At 57.4% G+C, this 13,402-nt stretch overlaps 1 protein-coding gene across 1 annotated transcript; it reads right to left on the bottom strand.

Moving 5' to 3' along the window:
• Positions 1 to 1,549: 1,549 nt before the first annotated feature.
• Positions 1,550 to 13,013, bottom strand: PIGT (phosphatidylinositol glycan anchor biosynthesis class T). The gene is made up of 12 exons (XM_062204265.1): positions 12,810 to 13,013; positions 12,504 to 12,681; positions 10,322 to 10,449; positions 9,950 to 10,050; positions 9,706 to 9,792; positions 9,117 to 9,204; positions 8,929 to 9,026; positions 8,681 to 8,846; positions 7,007 to 7,207; positions 5,273 to 5,438; positions 5,087 to 5,170; positions 1,550 to 4,478 (listed from the first exon to the last, which is right to left on the bottom strand). Exons 1-12 carry the CDS (start codon positions 12,994 to 12,996, stop codon positions 4,226 to 4,228), a joined length of 1,737 nt encoding a protein of 578 aa, XP_062060249.1. The 5' UTR covers positions 12,997 to 13,013; the 3' UTR covers positions 1,550 to 4,225.
• Between the last annotated feature and the right edge of the window lie 389 nt (positions 13,014 to 13,402).

Below are 13,402 nucleotides of genomic sequence, written 5' to 3'. Positions count from 1 at the left end.
CGAACCCAATTCTGTCCAGATGCTCAGTCAAAAGAACACAAGCAAACAAATCTCCCGCTACATCCGGACCAAAACAGAGAGTCCCCGGCTCCAGGCCCCTCCTCCATTCGGCCCCTGCTTGGTTTTGCCAGGCTCCCCCCCTCCCTCGGCCCAGCCACACACTAAGCGGTTCTCGATGCAGCGTCTCCAGGCCACGCTCTTCCCTCCACCTTGTGTAGGCCCCTGCTCACGTGCCGCCTCCTGAGGTCTCTCCTGATCACTGCCCTCATGCCCACCCTGCTTTACCTTCTTGCAAGGAACACAGCACGGCCTGCAACCACACCGCACATAATTGATTCACGCACCTGTACAGGTATTGTCCATCTCCCCTGCTACCCTGGAAGAACCATGAAGGTAGGGATTTCCTTTCTGGCCCACTGCTGTGTCCCTAGGGCCTGGAATAGTGCTTGGCACCTGGCAGAAGCCGGATGTGTATTTGTTAAATGGATAGATGGATAGTAAAACAAATGCTTGAAAGATGTGACAGTGTGAGAGGGGATGGATGGATGGATACATGAACAAAGGAATGAGTGACTACAAAGCTCAGATGGAGATGCAACCCCGGTGGAAGTGGGAAGGATCAGAAAAGTCTTCGTGTGAGATCTGGGTCAGAGACAAAACCAGGCAGGCGTTGAAGGAAAGAGCGCAAGTGAGGCAGGGAAGCCGGAATAATTAATATACACAGTAAGTAGGACACATGGTGAGTTAGATGGGGCTAAGAGCTCCAGCAGCAAACAAGGTAGGAAGAACATGAGTGTTTGGCTTGGGTAAGGGAAAAAATGTGGGGACCAGCACTGTGACATAGCAGTAGAGCTACCGCCTGCAGTGCCAGCATCCCACATGGACATGGGTTCGAGACCCAGCTGTCCACTTCTGATCCAGCTCTCTGCTACGGCCTGGGAAGACAGTAGAAGATGGACCAAGTCATTGAGCCCCTGCACCTGCATGGGAGACCTGGAAGAAGCTCCTGGCTCCTGGCTTCGGAATGGTCCAGCTCCAGCCGTTGCAGCCATCTGGGGAGTGAACCAGCAGATGGAAGACCTCTCTTTTCTGCCTCTGCCTCTCTGTAACTCTGCATTTCAAATAAATAATCTTTTTTTTAATTATTTATTTACTTGAGAGTCAGAATTACACAGAGAGAGGAGAGGCAGAGAGATAGAGAGATGTCTTCCATCCGCCGGTTCAATCCCCAATTGGCCACAACGGTCGGAGCTGCGCTGATCTGAAGCCAGGAGCCAGGAGCTTCTTCCGGGTCTCCCACGTGTGTTCAGGGGCACAAGGACTTGGGCCATCTTCCACTGCCCTCCCAGGCCATAGCAGAGAGCTGGATCAGAAGTGGAGCAGCCGGGTCTCTAACCAGCGTTCACCAGCGTTCATATGGGATGCCAGCGCCTCAGGCCAGGGCATTAATGCACTGCGCCACAGCGCCGGCCCCTCAAATAAATAATCTTAAAAAAAAAATCAGTCTTAAAAGTTTTTCAGATTTTTTTTTAAAAGATTTTTATTTGAGATGTAGTTACAGAGAGAGAGAGAGAGACAGAAAGGTCTTCCATCTGCTAGTTTACTCCCTAAATGGCCACAACAGCTGGGGTCGGACTTATCCAAAGCCAGGAACTTCTTCCAGGTTTTCCAGTTGAGTGCAGGAGCCCAAGCACTTTAGCAAACCTCCACTGCTTCCGCAGGTCATAGGGAGCAAGCTGGGTCAGAAGTGGGACAGCCAGAGCCAGGACATGAACTGGCACCCATATGGGCCAGCGCCAGTGCCACAGGCAGAGGCTTAGCCTATGGTGCCACAGTGCCAGCCCTAAATTCTTTTCTTTTTTTAAAAGGCAGAGCAACAGAGGGAGGGGGAGCGGGGGTGGGGGCAGAGAAAGAAATAGAGATTTTCCTTCTGCTGGCCCATTCTCCAACTGATTGCAACACCCAGGTCTGGGCCAAGCCAAAACCAGGACTGTTGCTGTGGATTTGTTCTGAGAGGAGGAGCGCAGTGGAGGCAAGAGGCACGAAGTCACCACACAGACCCCAGGAGTCGGGTGACAGTGGGCCAGAGGCGAGCAGCCTGCAGACTCATTTATTTCAGTTGGTACAGCAGCTTATATAGCCAAGGCAGCCAATTGGTCAAGGGGCGGTCTATGCCCTAACCAATCACAGCCTGTTGCCAGGCATTTTCCCAAGCCATCCAATCACAGCCTGTTGCCAGGCAGGCTCCGTTGCCATGTGGTTTCCAAAGTCATTCCTGAGTAACTGACGTTCACTTGCCAGTGGCCATCTTGACATGGCCTTCTCATTCTACCATACAGGATGCAGCAACCCCACCCAGATCTCCCACATAGACAGCAGGGCTCACATGCTTGGACCCTCTTCCACTCTTCCTAGGCACATTAGCAGGAAGCTGGATCAGAAGCGGAGTAGCCAGAACTCAAAGACACTCCATATAGGATGTTGGGGTCACAAGCAGGGTTTAGCCTGCTGCACCGTGAGCCCAGGCCCTGGGGTAGCAACCTGAGCCAGGATGTGGCCAGGGAAGACCTCAACGACAGCTTCCTCGTGGAGGTGGTGTGAAGGCGAGCATGCACAGGACATGGGACGAAGAGTGGGGGAAGACGGAGGTGACCGAGTCGCCCTGACAGAGATGACTGTGGGCAAGCACGTCAGCGGTGTGGGGGGAGACTCAAGGTGCCCTCAGACAGCGGGTGGGGCTGCCCCAGCAGGCAGCTGAGCGAATGAACTCAGGGAGGACGCTGGACGGAGAACGCGCGGTTTTGTCAACGCAGGTTACACACTCGTGGAAGCAGAGGCGGCTTCCAGGCACCAGCTGGTGTGCAGTCAGCCAGGCCCATGCTCCGTGCTCCCCGACCTGGCAGACACCGGTGACCTGCAGGCTGCCCAGACCACCCAGCTTCTCCGGGCACCCAGCCACCGCAGTGCCTCTTACAGCCTGCGTATTCATGCCTCTCGAGCACGCTGCTCCAGCCCACGGCTCCCACCTTTCCTTCCTGTTTGTTCCGGGGCTCTGGGAACAGCTGGTCTAGGCTGGCCCCACAGACCCCACAGCACTGCTGCACTCACTCCTGGGGCTTCGAGGGCACCCTTGCCCCATGCCTGCCCTGGAGCCCAGATCCCACCCCAGGACAGCTTGAAGCCATCCAATTCACCACCTGCCGGGCTCGGTGAAAGACAGCCTGTGCCTCCGGGCAGCACGGGCGCAGTGGCCAGGGCATAGCAACTGTGAAGTCTGGGCAGCTGTGGTAGCGGAGTGGCAGGGGGACCTCATGCAGGGAAGACTTCCTGGAGGAAGCAAGGCCTCACCTGGTTTTCTAAGGAAGTGAACTAAGCAGCTGGGGGAGGGGCCAGTCGGCAGCACAGGGTGGCCTCAGCCGAAGCTGCAGGATGGAAGAGGGCATGGGGCAGGGTGGGAGGGAACAAGTCACTCAGGGGTGCCAGGGAAGCCAATGGAAGCGGCAGTGGGGGCATCACCTAGGGGTCCGTTTTACAGGAGCCCAGGCAGGGGTCCCTGTAACCCTAGAAGGGGAAGCAGGCAGGGGCGGGAGCCAGCTTCAGGGTGGTCTGGGGACCTCCCACAACCTCCTGGGAGCTGCTGAAAACCACAGGCTGGGCCAGCGGTGCAGGGCCCTCTCCGCGCTAGCCGTAGGGGTGGGGAGCGGCTTCCAGAGCCCCCGAAAGCAGTGAGACTCATTCTTGTGGGCAGGGAGTCCTTGCTCAGAAACACTCCCGCCAGACTCCCGGAATCCTGGGAATCACAATCAGATGAAGGGAGGTGGGGTGGGGGAGGGGGAGCAGACAAGAAACTTCCTGCGGGGGTAGGAGGGGCCCCTTTTTATTCCATGAGCAGGAAGCAGCACCCCCACACAGTGAGGCTCCACTGCACTCCCGCCACCCGGCCCTGCGGCGGCGGGGCGGAACCGTCCAGGCCGTGCCCACTCCTGGTTACAGCAGTGAAAATGCGGCTGCTACCGCGGAGGAACCGGGTTCTTCCTGCCAGTCCATCTGGCTTCAGACCCACGCTGGGCTCACGACCAGGGATGGACAGCGCAGCCCTAGGCCCTGGCCTGCTCCGGGGACAGTCTGGTTCCAAAGCCAACACGGGGGCGAGCAAGTGGCAGAAAGAGCCCTCGGCGTGGGCACGCCCCTCCCCGGAGAGCGAGCAGGTGCAGCTGCGCGGGCCTCAGAGCGGGGGCACGCCGCGCACGCGCCGGATCAGGTTGGCCAGCCTCTTGGCCAGGCCGCCGGTGCTGGGCTCCTCAATGTGGAAGGTCCTGGTGAGGAGGTTGTAGAAGGAGCCGTAGCACACGGCCACCACGGTGCACGTGAGGCAGATCACGTTGTAAGGCATGCTGAAGTCCGGCGTGGGCAGGCTCACCAGCAGCGGCTCTGTGTACAGTCGCACGAAGTAGCTGGAGCCGTCGGAGACCGGGAACCTGGGGCGCAGAGGGAGAGTGAGGCAGAGTGGCCACTCCTCCCACGCCCCCAGCCTCATCCCGCAGCTGCACATGGCCCGGGCTCCATGCCACGGGTTTTCAAAGCTCCCTTGGCCTCTAAAACCTCCCAAAGGCAGGCGTCTGACTTGAAAGCTCCACACCTACGACTGATCAGAGTGGAGCAGCCCCGGGTGTGCGTGGAGGAAGGGGAGCTGCTTGCACGGCTGCCTCTTTGCCTGCTGTCAGCCTAAATGCCGCCTCCTCAAAGAAGCCTTCCCGGATAACCCGCTAGATGACTCCCTACTCCCCAGAATGTGCCCTGTAGGAGCGGGCCGGGGTGAGTCTGCTTTGTCCACTCAGGGCTCTCCAAGCCTAGCACGTGGCAGGTGCTCCATGGAAGATTTGTCAAGAGAAGCAGTGAGGAAATGCAGGCCAGGAGTGCTGCCATTCTGGTTTATTCTAGAAGCATCTGAGAATCACTCTGCAGCCTTTACAAGCACGGGCCGCTGGGGTTCTTATGAGACTGAGCTGAATCCACACCACGCTCTGGGAGGGCCTGCCCAGCCCCGGGGGCCCAGGACAGAAGGCAGGGGTGTGGCCACACTTACAGGGTACTGAAGAGGGGGCTCTCTTCCCAGTCCGCGGGCGTGGCTGCCACCACGCTGGGCACGAGGGCACTGAGGACAGACGGGCTGCAGAGAAACAGACGGCTCAGGCTCCTCGTCCCCTCCACCAAGGGGCGAGCGGCAGAAAGGGTGGGACCGGAGGGCAGGGGCAGCGGGGGTAGAGCCCACCTGACATAGAAGCCGTGGTTGGGGTCTGGGGTGTACTCGGTCCACTTGAGCAGGGCCCGCTCAAACTGGATGGAGACCTTGGTGACCGAGCTGGCGGGCAGCTGGATGAGCATCTCCAGGAGGTGGGGCTGCAGGCGGTCCCGGGCAGGCTGGTAGTGGATGTAACCTGGACACAGACAAGGGCCGCCCACACCTGTCTCCCGGGGCCAGCGTACTTACACCTGCCACCCCCACTGCTTGCCTGGGGCCTCCCTCTTCCCGGCAGTCTAGGGGAGGAAGCAGTCTCAGACAGAGAGGCCATGTCCTGGGCAGCGGTCCCAGGACACAGTCAGCACTCGATCCATCTTCACATCACTGAAACTGGGGCACCAGACACCGCACGCCTGATGGACTGTGCAGGAAGTTCACAGAACCACCTGGGAATAACTCTTGCCAAAAATATGGGACAGAAATCTAATCAAGTTTCTAAATGTAACCACCAATGCCTACGAAATGCAGGGAACGGAAGGGCATGTCCAACGCCAGCACAAGGGCAAATCCAGAATGTGGAACGTTCTAGACAAGTGACCCAGTTTTCTCCAAAAAATAAGTAGCCCTGAAAAAGACAAAGGGCATGGGAGCTGTCACAGCTGAACACGGACAGGAGCATCACACCGATGCAAGACATGGGCCGTGACGGACGCTGGCGGGGGGAGGAGCACACGGGTACCCTGTCCTTTCTGCTCAGTGTTTCTGTAAACCCACAACCACCCTAAAAAATCCACCTACTCACTCCCACGGAGAAAGGAACTTCAGAGACAGACCCAGAAAATGTAATGTGAGCCCTTGTGTAGATCCAGTTCAAACCAATTACAAACAGGAGATCAAAGGGGAAAACCGGAGTGGGAATGACATGATTGCAACCTTAGAGCAAATATATCCAAAGAGAAGGGGAACGAACAACACTGACAGGAAGCCGGAGCCCCTGGAGCTGCAGGTAGGGCACGTGGGGTTCACAAGCCTGGCCCATGTGGCTATGTGTTTGAAATTTCCCACACTAAAGGGTCAAAAGCAAAACACAACAGAAAACCCTACAGAACACATAGATAGCACGCTTGGAATAGATTCTGAAGGGGTTACAAAAATGGTGCTAAAACAATAAAACTGTTAACCACGGGTTTGAAAAAAGGGAAAACAACAGAGCGATTTAAAGAAGACCTGGGCTGCTCGGGAGGAGATAAAATCTCTTCTTAAAAAGCCTTTCCCATATTATTAGTTTCCTCCCACACCTAAGAAAAACAAGTGCCTAACGGGAGAGGCATGCCTGGCACTCGAGAGAAAGCACTCAGCAAACACGAACCTCTCCTTAGAAAGATGATAGAACATGGAGAGGAATTCTTACACCACACCCCTTCACCCAGGGCAAGGAGGCACACAACCATCCACTCGCTCGGCGGTCTTCCCGGCTCTCGCCACCCCCTCCTCTGCCCTGAAGAGCCTACGACTCGGCACAGAGCCCAGAGCTGAGCGGCTGCAGAAGCTGAGTGAGAACGCGGGAGCTGCTGCCCACACACAGCCCTATCAGAAGCACCAGCGCTCTGCGTGTTCATTATTTTTGCTTCATCGATCACTTCTGGAACTAAACCTGACTCTGTGCCTCTGCAGTTTTTCAGAGGATGAGAAGTGGGTTTGGTGGACCTAGAGAGAGAATGAGTCAGGGGGCTGGGGGCCCTGGCTCGGGACTCAGCTCCTCACTTGGTTTGTTCTCCTTGCCCTTGGACGTGATGGTGAGCGTGTGCACGTAGAGCCGCAGGTACCAGGGCACGGTGTCCAGCAGCAGCACAGGGAAGGCGCGGTACGGGTGGGTGTTGTAGAGCAGGGTGCTCAGCTCCCCCTTCTGCAGCCCGTAGCCACTCACGTAGCGCTGGGCGTGCAGGAAGGGCACCGGCGGGGCCTCTGTGTGGGGCAAAGTCGACAGTTAATCGTTCCTCAAGCAAGGGGCACCGCCACCCAACCCCCTGGGCCACGTTCCGAGTCCCAGGCCACGGAGTAGATGGCGAAAGTCCCGCCCTTAGAACAGGGAGACCAGAGTCTGGAATCCCCCTCATCCTCCCCAGCCCACAGGTGACAGGAGAATGGGGGTGCTACCACGAGCATTTACTAAGAGCGCATGCGCCCAACACTGTGGCCCAGGTGCTCTTGGGCTGTCTCGCCCTTTTCCTTGCTAGCACTGAACACGATCACAGTGAATTACCTAATGCCTGGCTCAGCTAGTGAACATGCTTCTTTAAAAAAAAAAAAAAAAAAATTGATTCGTTTGAAAGCAGAGTGACAGAGAGAGAGAGATCTTCCATCCATGGGTTCACTCCCCAAGTACCCTCCCCAGCCAGGACTGGGCCATAGCAAAGTCAGGAGCCTAAAGCTCCATCTGGGTCTCTCACAGAGGTGGCAGGGACTCGAGTACTTGAGCCATCACCTGCTACCTCCCAGGATGCAGCAGCAGCAGAGAGGTGGGTCAGAGCGGACTAGCCAGCACTTGAACCAGGCTCTCCAACAGGGGGTGTGGGTGTCCCACCGCGGGGCCAGCCCCCTGAGCCACAGTGCCGGCCCGACACATTTCATGAATGCAGTGACTTCTGTCTTATTCACCACTGTATACCTGGTGCACAGTGAAGGTTTCCAAAGTATTTGGTGGGGGGAGTGGGAGGGAGAATGGGAGGGTGGGAAGAATTACTACGTTCCTAATGTTGAGACACATACAAAAAAAAAAAAAAAAAGGTATTTGCATTTGGTTGAATTGAAAAATATTTGGTTGATGTCTACATGAACAAACTCCATGTTTTACATTAATTTTCTTTCTTTCTTTTTTTTTTTTTTTTTTGACAGGCAGAGTTAGACAGTGAGAGAGAGACAGAGAGAAAGGTCTTCCTTTTCTGTTGGTTCACTCCCCTAATGGACACTATGGCCAACACTGCGCCAATCCAAAGCCAGGAGCCAGGTGCTTCCTCCTGGTCTCCCATGTGGGTACAGGGCCCAAGCACTTGGGCCATCCTCCACTGCCTTCCCGGGCCATAGCAGAGAGCTGGACTGGAAGAGGGGCAACTGGGACTAGTACCCGGCGCCCCAACTGGGACTAGAACCCGGAGTGCCGGCACCGCAGGCGGAGGATTAGCCTAGTGAGCTGCGGCGCTGGCCCATTAATTTTCATCTCACCCAATCCATTAGGTCTTACTGTCCTGCTTTTCAGATGTGGACACTAAGGCTCCAAGGGGCTAGGAATCTGCCCAGACAGCACGGAGCGGGTGAAGTTAGAGTCGGGAGCTCCTGACCCAGAGACCTGACCCTAAACACATCCTTGTGCTCTCAGCAGACGGGGCTGGGAGCCCCACTTCGAGCAGTGTCTGCAGCCCCTTCCCCCGCCCCACTCACCGCTCTCTGGGGGTCTCTTCCACTTGAGCTGGAGGTTGAGGTTGCGGGAGCTGTTGATCAGCGCTGTGTCGAGCAGGTCATAGACTGCATAGGTCTTCCGGCTGCCCAGGATGACGTCCTGGTACGTGGTGGTGGGGGGAGGGCTCACCTCCAACGGCTCATTGTTCTGAGGACACAAAGCAGGGCTGACAAGCAAGCAGGGGGCAGGCTGGCCTGGGAGAGCGGGTGTTGGCCGGAGACCCTGGTACCTGGTTGTAGCTGGTGATGTCCACATACACTCGGCTCTCTGAAGCCAGGGGGCAGGGCTCGGTGAGGGTTCGGGAGAACATCCGGAACAGGGACCACTCTGAGGAGCAGACAGGAGGCTGAGCAGGGGCCGGGGTTAGGCCTCGTGCACACAGCGGGGGCGGGGCGGGGCGGGGCGGGCACAGCTTACCTTTCTTCCCCTGCCCCGTGATGAAGGCATCAAAGACAACCGAGAGGGTCTGCCTCAGCTCCCAGGAGACGCGGGTGCAGCGTGCATTCTACCACGAGGGCCAGACGGCGGAGGTGAGGGCGCCCCAGGGGCTCCTGCCTGGACTCAATCCCTCATTTATCTCACACCCATCGATTTGCTATCAGTCACTACGGAGCACGTGACCTGTGCTAGACCCTGCTGACAGCTTTATGGGCTTCAACTTGATGAACGATCCCAACAACCCTGGGAGCTGACTCTACTATGCTCGTGTGACAGGGGAGGAAACCAGGCCAAGGAAGACAACACGTTTGCCCAGCTTGGGCCAGCTGGCCAGGGACCGGGCTGGCACTGCACCCGCACCACTACTGTTTTCAACCACAGTGCTCCACGACAAAGATGTACTGAGTGCTCACCAGGCAACCTTTCCCGGTGTGCGGCCAAATAATCGTTGCCCCATCTACCACTTCCTGCGCAGCCCGAGCCAGAAAATGGGCCATGTCTGTTCCTGCACTTTCCCCCAGAGCCCCCGGATGGCACCTCTGCCCCGTCCCCGTCCCCCACGACCTACTCTGCAAATGGGGCGGATGTGCACGGCCTGGGAGTGGTAGCTGGTGTGGAACAAGCGGTCCGCCTTCAGCAGCACAGAGAGGCCGGCCTGGAGGAGGTTGAGACGAGATGAGAGGCAGCACCCTGCGGGGCGAGCCTGGCTTGGAGCAGGTTCGCTCCGATGCCCCGGCTGCCAGCCTGTCAGGGGGCGTCTGCCGATTCGCTCCCCACCCTGGTACCCCAGCCCTGCCCACACTTGGCCTCACCTTGGAACTACAGGGCAGCAGCTTCTTCCACGGGGTGAGGTTCTCGGTGCAGACAACCTCCCGCGGCAGCACGGCATAGCGCAGGAAGTAGTGGTCAGTGTCTGCGGGAGACACGGGGCTGTCCCCACAGTCCACAGGTGACAGCGGCCCCACGTGCTCCCCGCCCACCCGACAGTCGCGGCTGGGACTCGGCCTCCGTCCCCCGAGAAGGAGGCCATGCGGGGACAGCACAGGCTCTGGAAAACTTCTGCTGGGGCCTGCAAACCCGGGGCTTGAGGATGGAGCCCAAGCCAGGGAGGGAGGAGACCAAGGGGCCAAGAGGCCACAGTGTGGGCAGGCGGTGTAGAGGGCAAGGGCCCAGGGCTATCTCACCATTGGCCAGCCCCAGGGGCTTGAAGGAGGCCGTGGGAGTGACTGTGTTGGTGGAGTCGATGAAGTTGAGAGAGGCGCAGAAGATGCCCGAGAGGACGTTACTGAGCTCCTTCCACGACTTATCCACGCTGGAGGAAACACAAACCCACTCGCTGGCCCGGGCTGCCCCCTCCCTCCCTCCCAGCCTGCAGCTGGCTGCCAAGCGCACGGTAGCAGGAGGCTGCACGCTCACTGGCAAGGCCAGATGGAGCCAGGACATCACTCAGTCCACGTCCTGGTCTCCCCTACCTATCACCTCCTCCTCACGCTCCTCTGGGCATCCCTGCACCCCCCATGTCTTTGCTAAGACTCTCCTTGCCCCGCTCACTCTTCTCTGCCCACTCCAAGGTGCAGCTCCAGTCCCAGCCCCTCCTCCAGCACGACCCCCTCCACGCTGTGCAGTCCCTCCTGGGAGATGGCACCAGGATCCTGTCCTGAGCATCCCCGATTCCCAAATGGGCTGGGAGCACCTTGAGGACACGGGCTGTTCTGGGTCATCTCTGTTCCCCCACACCACCAGGATGGCACCCACAGCTCAGAGCTGAGCTCAGTTCCCTGATCCTCCTGTGCGTGCCAGCTGGACAAAGCAGCCCACTTCCCCTGTGAATACCCTGGGCAGGGAGGCAAGCCCTGGTCCTACGCCTCGGGCTCAGACCATGGGGGCGGTCTGCTATCAAAAACTTCACTGGGCGGTCTGCTATCAAAAACTTCACTGAACAAGGGGAAGGCCCCCATTCTAGGACCCCGCAAAAACATCAAGTTAATTGTGTTCTTAGAGGAATATCAAAAGGGATCTGCTCCCTAATTAGTACTACAAGTAATAAATTGAGTAAGTACTAGAATTTGCAACATTGTAGGCAATAAGGGGTGAAGGAGAGACAGGGACAGCAGAGCAGATAGAAAAAAGAAAAATGAAGAGTGCCAGAGCTCAGGCAGAGAGACAGCCTCCTCGGAAGGCGAAGGCCACCGGCTGCTCCTCCTCTGACAACGCCTCAGTGCCGGCTGCGGTTTCTGATAATCCGCCGTTCACAGCTTTTCAATCACTCCCATCCTTAAGCCTAAAATAAAGACTGAAGCCCCAAAGTTCCACCCAAACCATAATTATACTTCCATTGAAACGCCTAACGTGGACCAACACAGCATTTTAAAAATGTGTAAATTACTTGCTGATACATAAGTTTTCCCATGTTCACAGTACATTCCAGGTTCTTGGTCTCCCGAAAACCGAGAGCCTGAGCACGCTGGAGCCCTGGTCCCACCAGCGGCTGGCCTCTCCAGCCTCCAGGCCCTACCACTACTGCCCTAAAATTGACGACACCTGCCCTATTGATTTCCTGTGGCAGGGCTAGGAGGAAGCCAGATGCAGTTCCCATCCCTGGGCCTCTAACAATGTGTTTACCCCTTACTCATGAGGCACACATTGGTAACTTCTGCATAGAACAGTCCTACTCCAGGACAGCAGAGCAGTCACTGAGTACAAGAGCAGTTACTAGCCCTGCCCCTCTCCCAACCAAAATAATCCCTCAAATACAGAAACCTAGCATCCTGTGGGCCAACACATTACCTTTAAAAGTATGGGGTTGGGCACAAAGGCGGTGGTTAAAACACCACTGCAAATGCCCACATCCCACATCAGAGTCCTGGCTTCAAGTCCTGGCTCTGCTGCTGACTCCAGCTTCCTGCCAATGCACACGCTGGGAGACAACAGGTGACAGCTTAGGTACCTGGGTCCCTGCCGCTCACCTGGAAGACCGAGACTGAGCTACAAGCTACTGGCTTCAGCCAGGTTCAGCCCCAGCTGTTGTGCATATTTGAGAGCGAACTAGGAGATGAGGATTTCTATGTCTCCTTACATTTTAAAAATTAAAAATAAAATGCATGACCGCCTTTTAGAAAGCTGTCCAGATTGCCTGTTTCCTGCTGTTTTAACATCCAAACACACGTCAGTCGTTTCACATCTGATGGTACCTCATCATCTAGAAGCATCAGGGGAAGGAAGCTTATTCGGCAAACCAGAGGATGCCACTCCCTGGTGATACCATTTCTTATTCCCAGCAAGGCTCTAATCCCACGGAGTCGCGCGGACCGGAACTGCTGCCCACCCCCTCCGTGACCTGCAACAGGACCCGAGGTGGCCACTCACTCAGTGACAGTGTCCTGGAACCAGACCCAGAGCTCTGCGCCTGATGGGGCCTGCAGGAAGGGGGACCCCCAGTATCGGGTCCTCCAAAAGCCCTGCGTGAACGACAAGTGCAGCTCGCGGAGAGAATACTTGGCGATCAGCTGCCCCAGGGCTTTGGGGAAGAGCCTGTAATGAGACGCTGGGGAAGAGGGAGCAGATGAGCGACGACCCCTCCCGTCGGGACCCGCGCCCAAGGCTCGCCGTCACCTCCCACCCGCCAAGCAGGTGCCACAGAGATCTTTCTGCGGCCAGATATCGCCTGCACACCTCGTTCCCTCTGCAGCTCCGAATCCCAGCGCGTGCGGAACTGGAAGGTGGCGGCCACGTCCCCGGAAGGCAGCGGGGTGATAACGAGCTCCTCCCGCAGGGTGTCGCGTGGGGGCTCTGCCTGGCTCCAGCCGCCTGGCCCCAGGAACAGCAGCACCAGCAGAGCGAGCGGCATGGCCGCCGCCATGCCAGCGGCTGCTTCCGCCTCCCAGCAGCTCCCGCCCCCATGAAAGGCCGGCATCCAATAGGAAGGGCGCATGAGAAGTGACTTCCGGTGTCGTCCCGGAAACCCGACTGCGGTTACCAGAGCTGCCCACTTGTCAGGCTGCCTGATCCCCGTCTGGTCTAGTGGGTTTGAGGGGGCGCTGAGGTGACACCAAAGCGGGTAGTGGCGAGGCAGGGAGCTCGCTTGAGAAGCCACTGCCGTCCAGATGCTTGCACCGCCGGAGGTGCATATTAATAGGGAGCGATACCACTACCGTGTGTCCACTTAATATCTGAGGAAAGTAACTGAAAAAGGTCATTTTTGCGAGGTCACAGAGTGGGGCTCATGCCTTCCTCGGTTTCCAGTGGCCGCAGGTACCCCGTCCTAA

The sequence above is a fragment of the Lepus europaeus genome, chromosome 10 (genome assembly GCF_033115175.1).
Source record: "Lepus europaeus isolate LE1 chromosome 10, mLepTim1.pri, whole genome shotgun sequence".
In the NCBI taxonomy this organism is placed as follows: Eukaryota; Metazoa; Chordata; class Mammalia; order Lagomorpha; family Leporidae; genus Lepus; species Lepus europaeus.
The sequence above is the reverse complement of the archived record's forward strand: the minus strand, read 5'-3'. Positions and strand labels throughout refer to the sequence as shown.

Coding starts and splice junctions, on each gene's coding strand:
- PIGT (XM_062204265.1), bottom strand. CDS start 12,996: ATGGCGGCGGCCATGCCGCTCGCTCTGCTGGTGCTGCTGTTCCTGGGG. Junction 7,208..8,680: donor GAAGAGACCCCCAGAGAGCG/GTGAGTGGGGCG, acceptor TGCCCCACACAG/AGGCCCCGCCGGTGCCCTTC. Junction 5,439..7,006: donor GGGCAAGGAGAACAAACCAA/GTGAGGAGCTGA, acceptor GTCTGTGTCCAG/GTTACATCCACTACCAGCCT.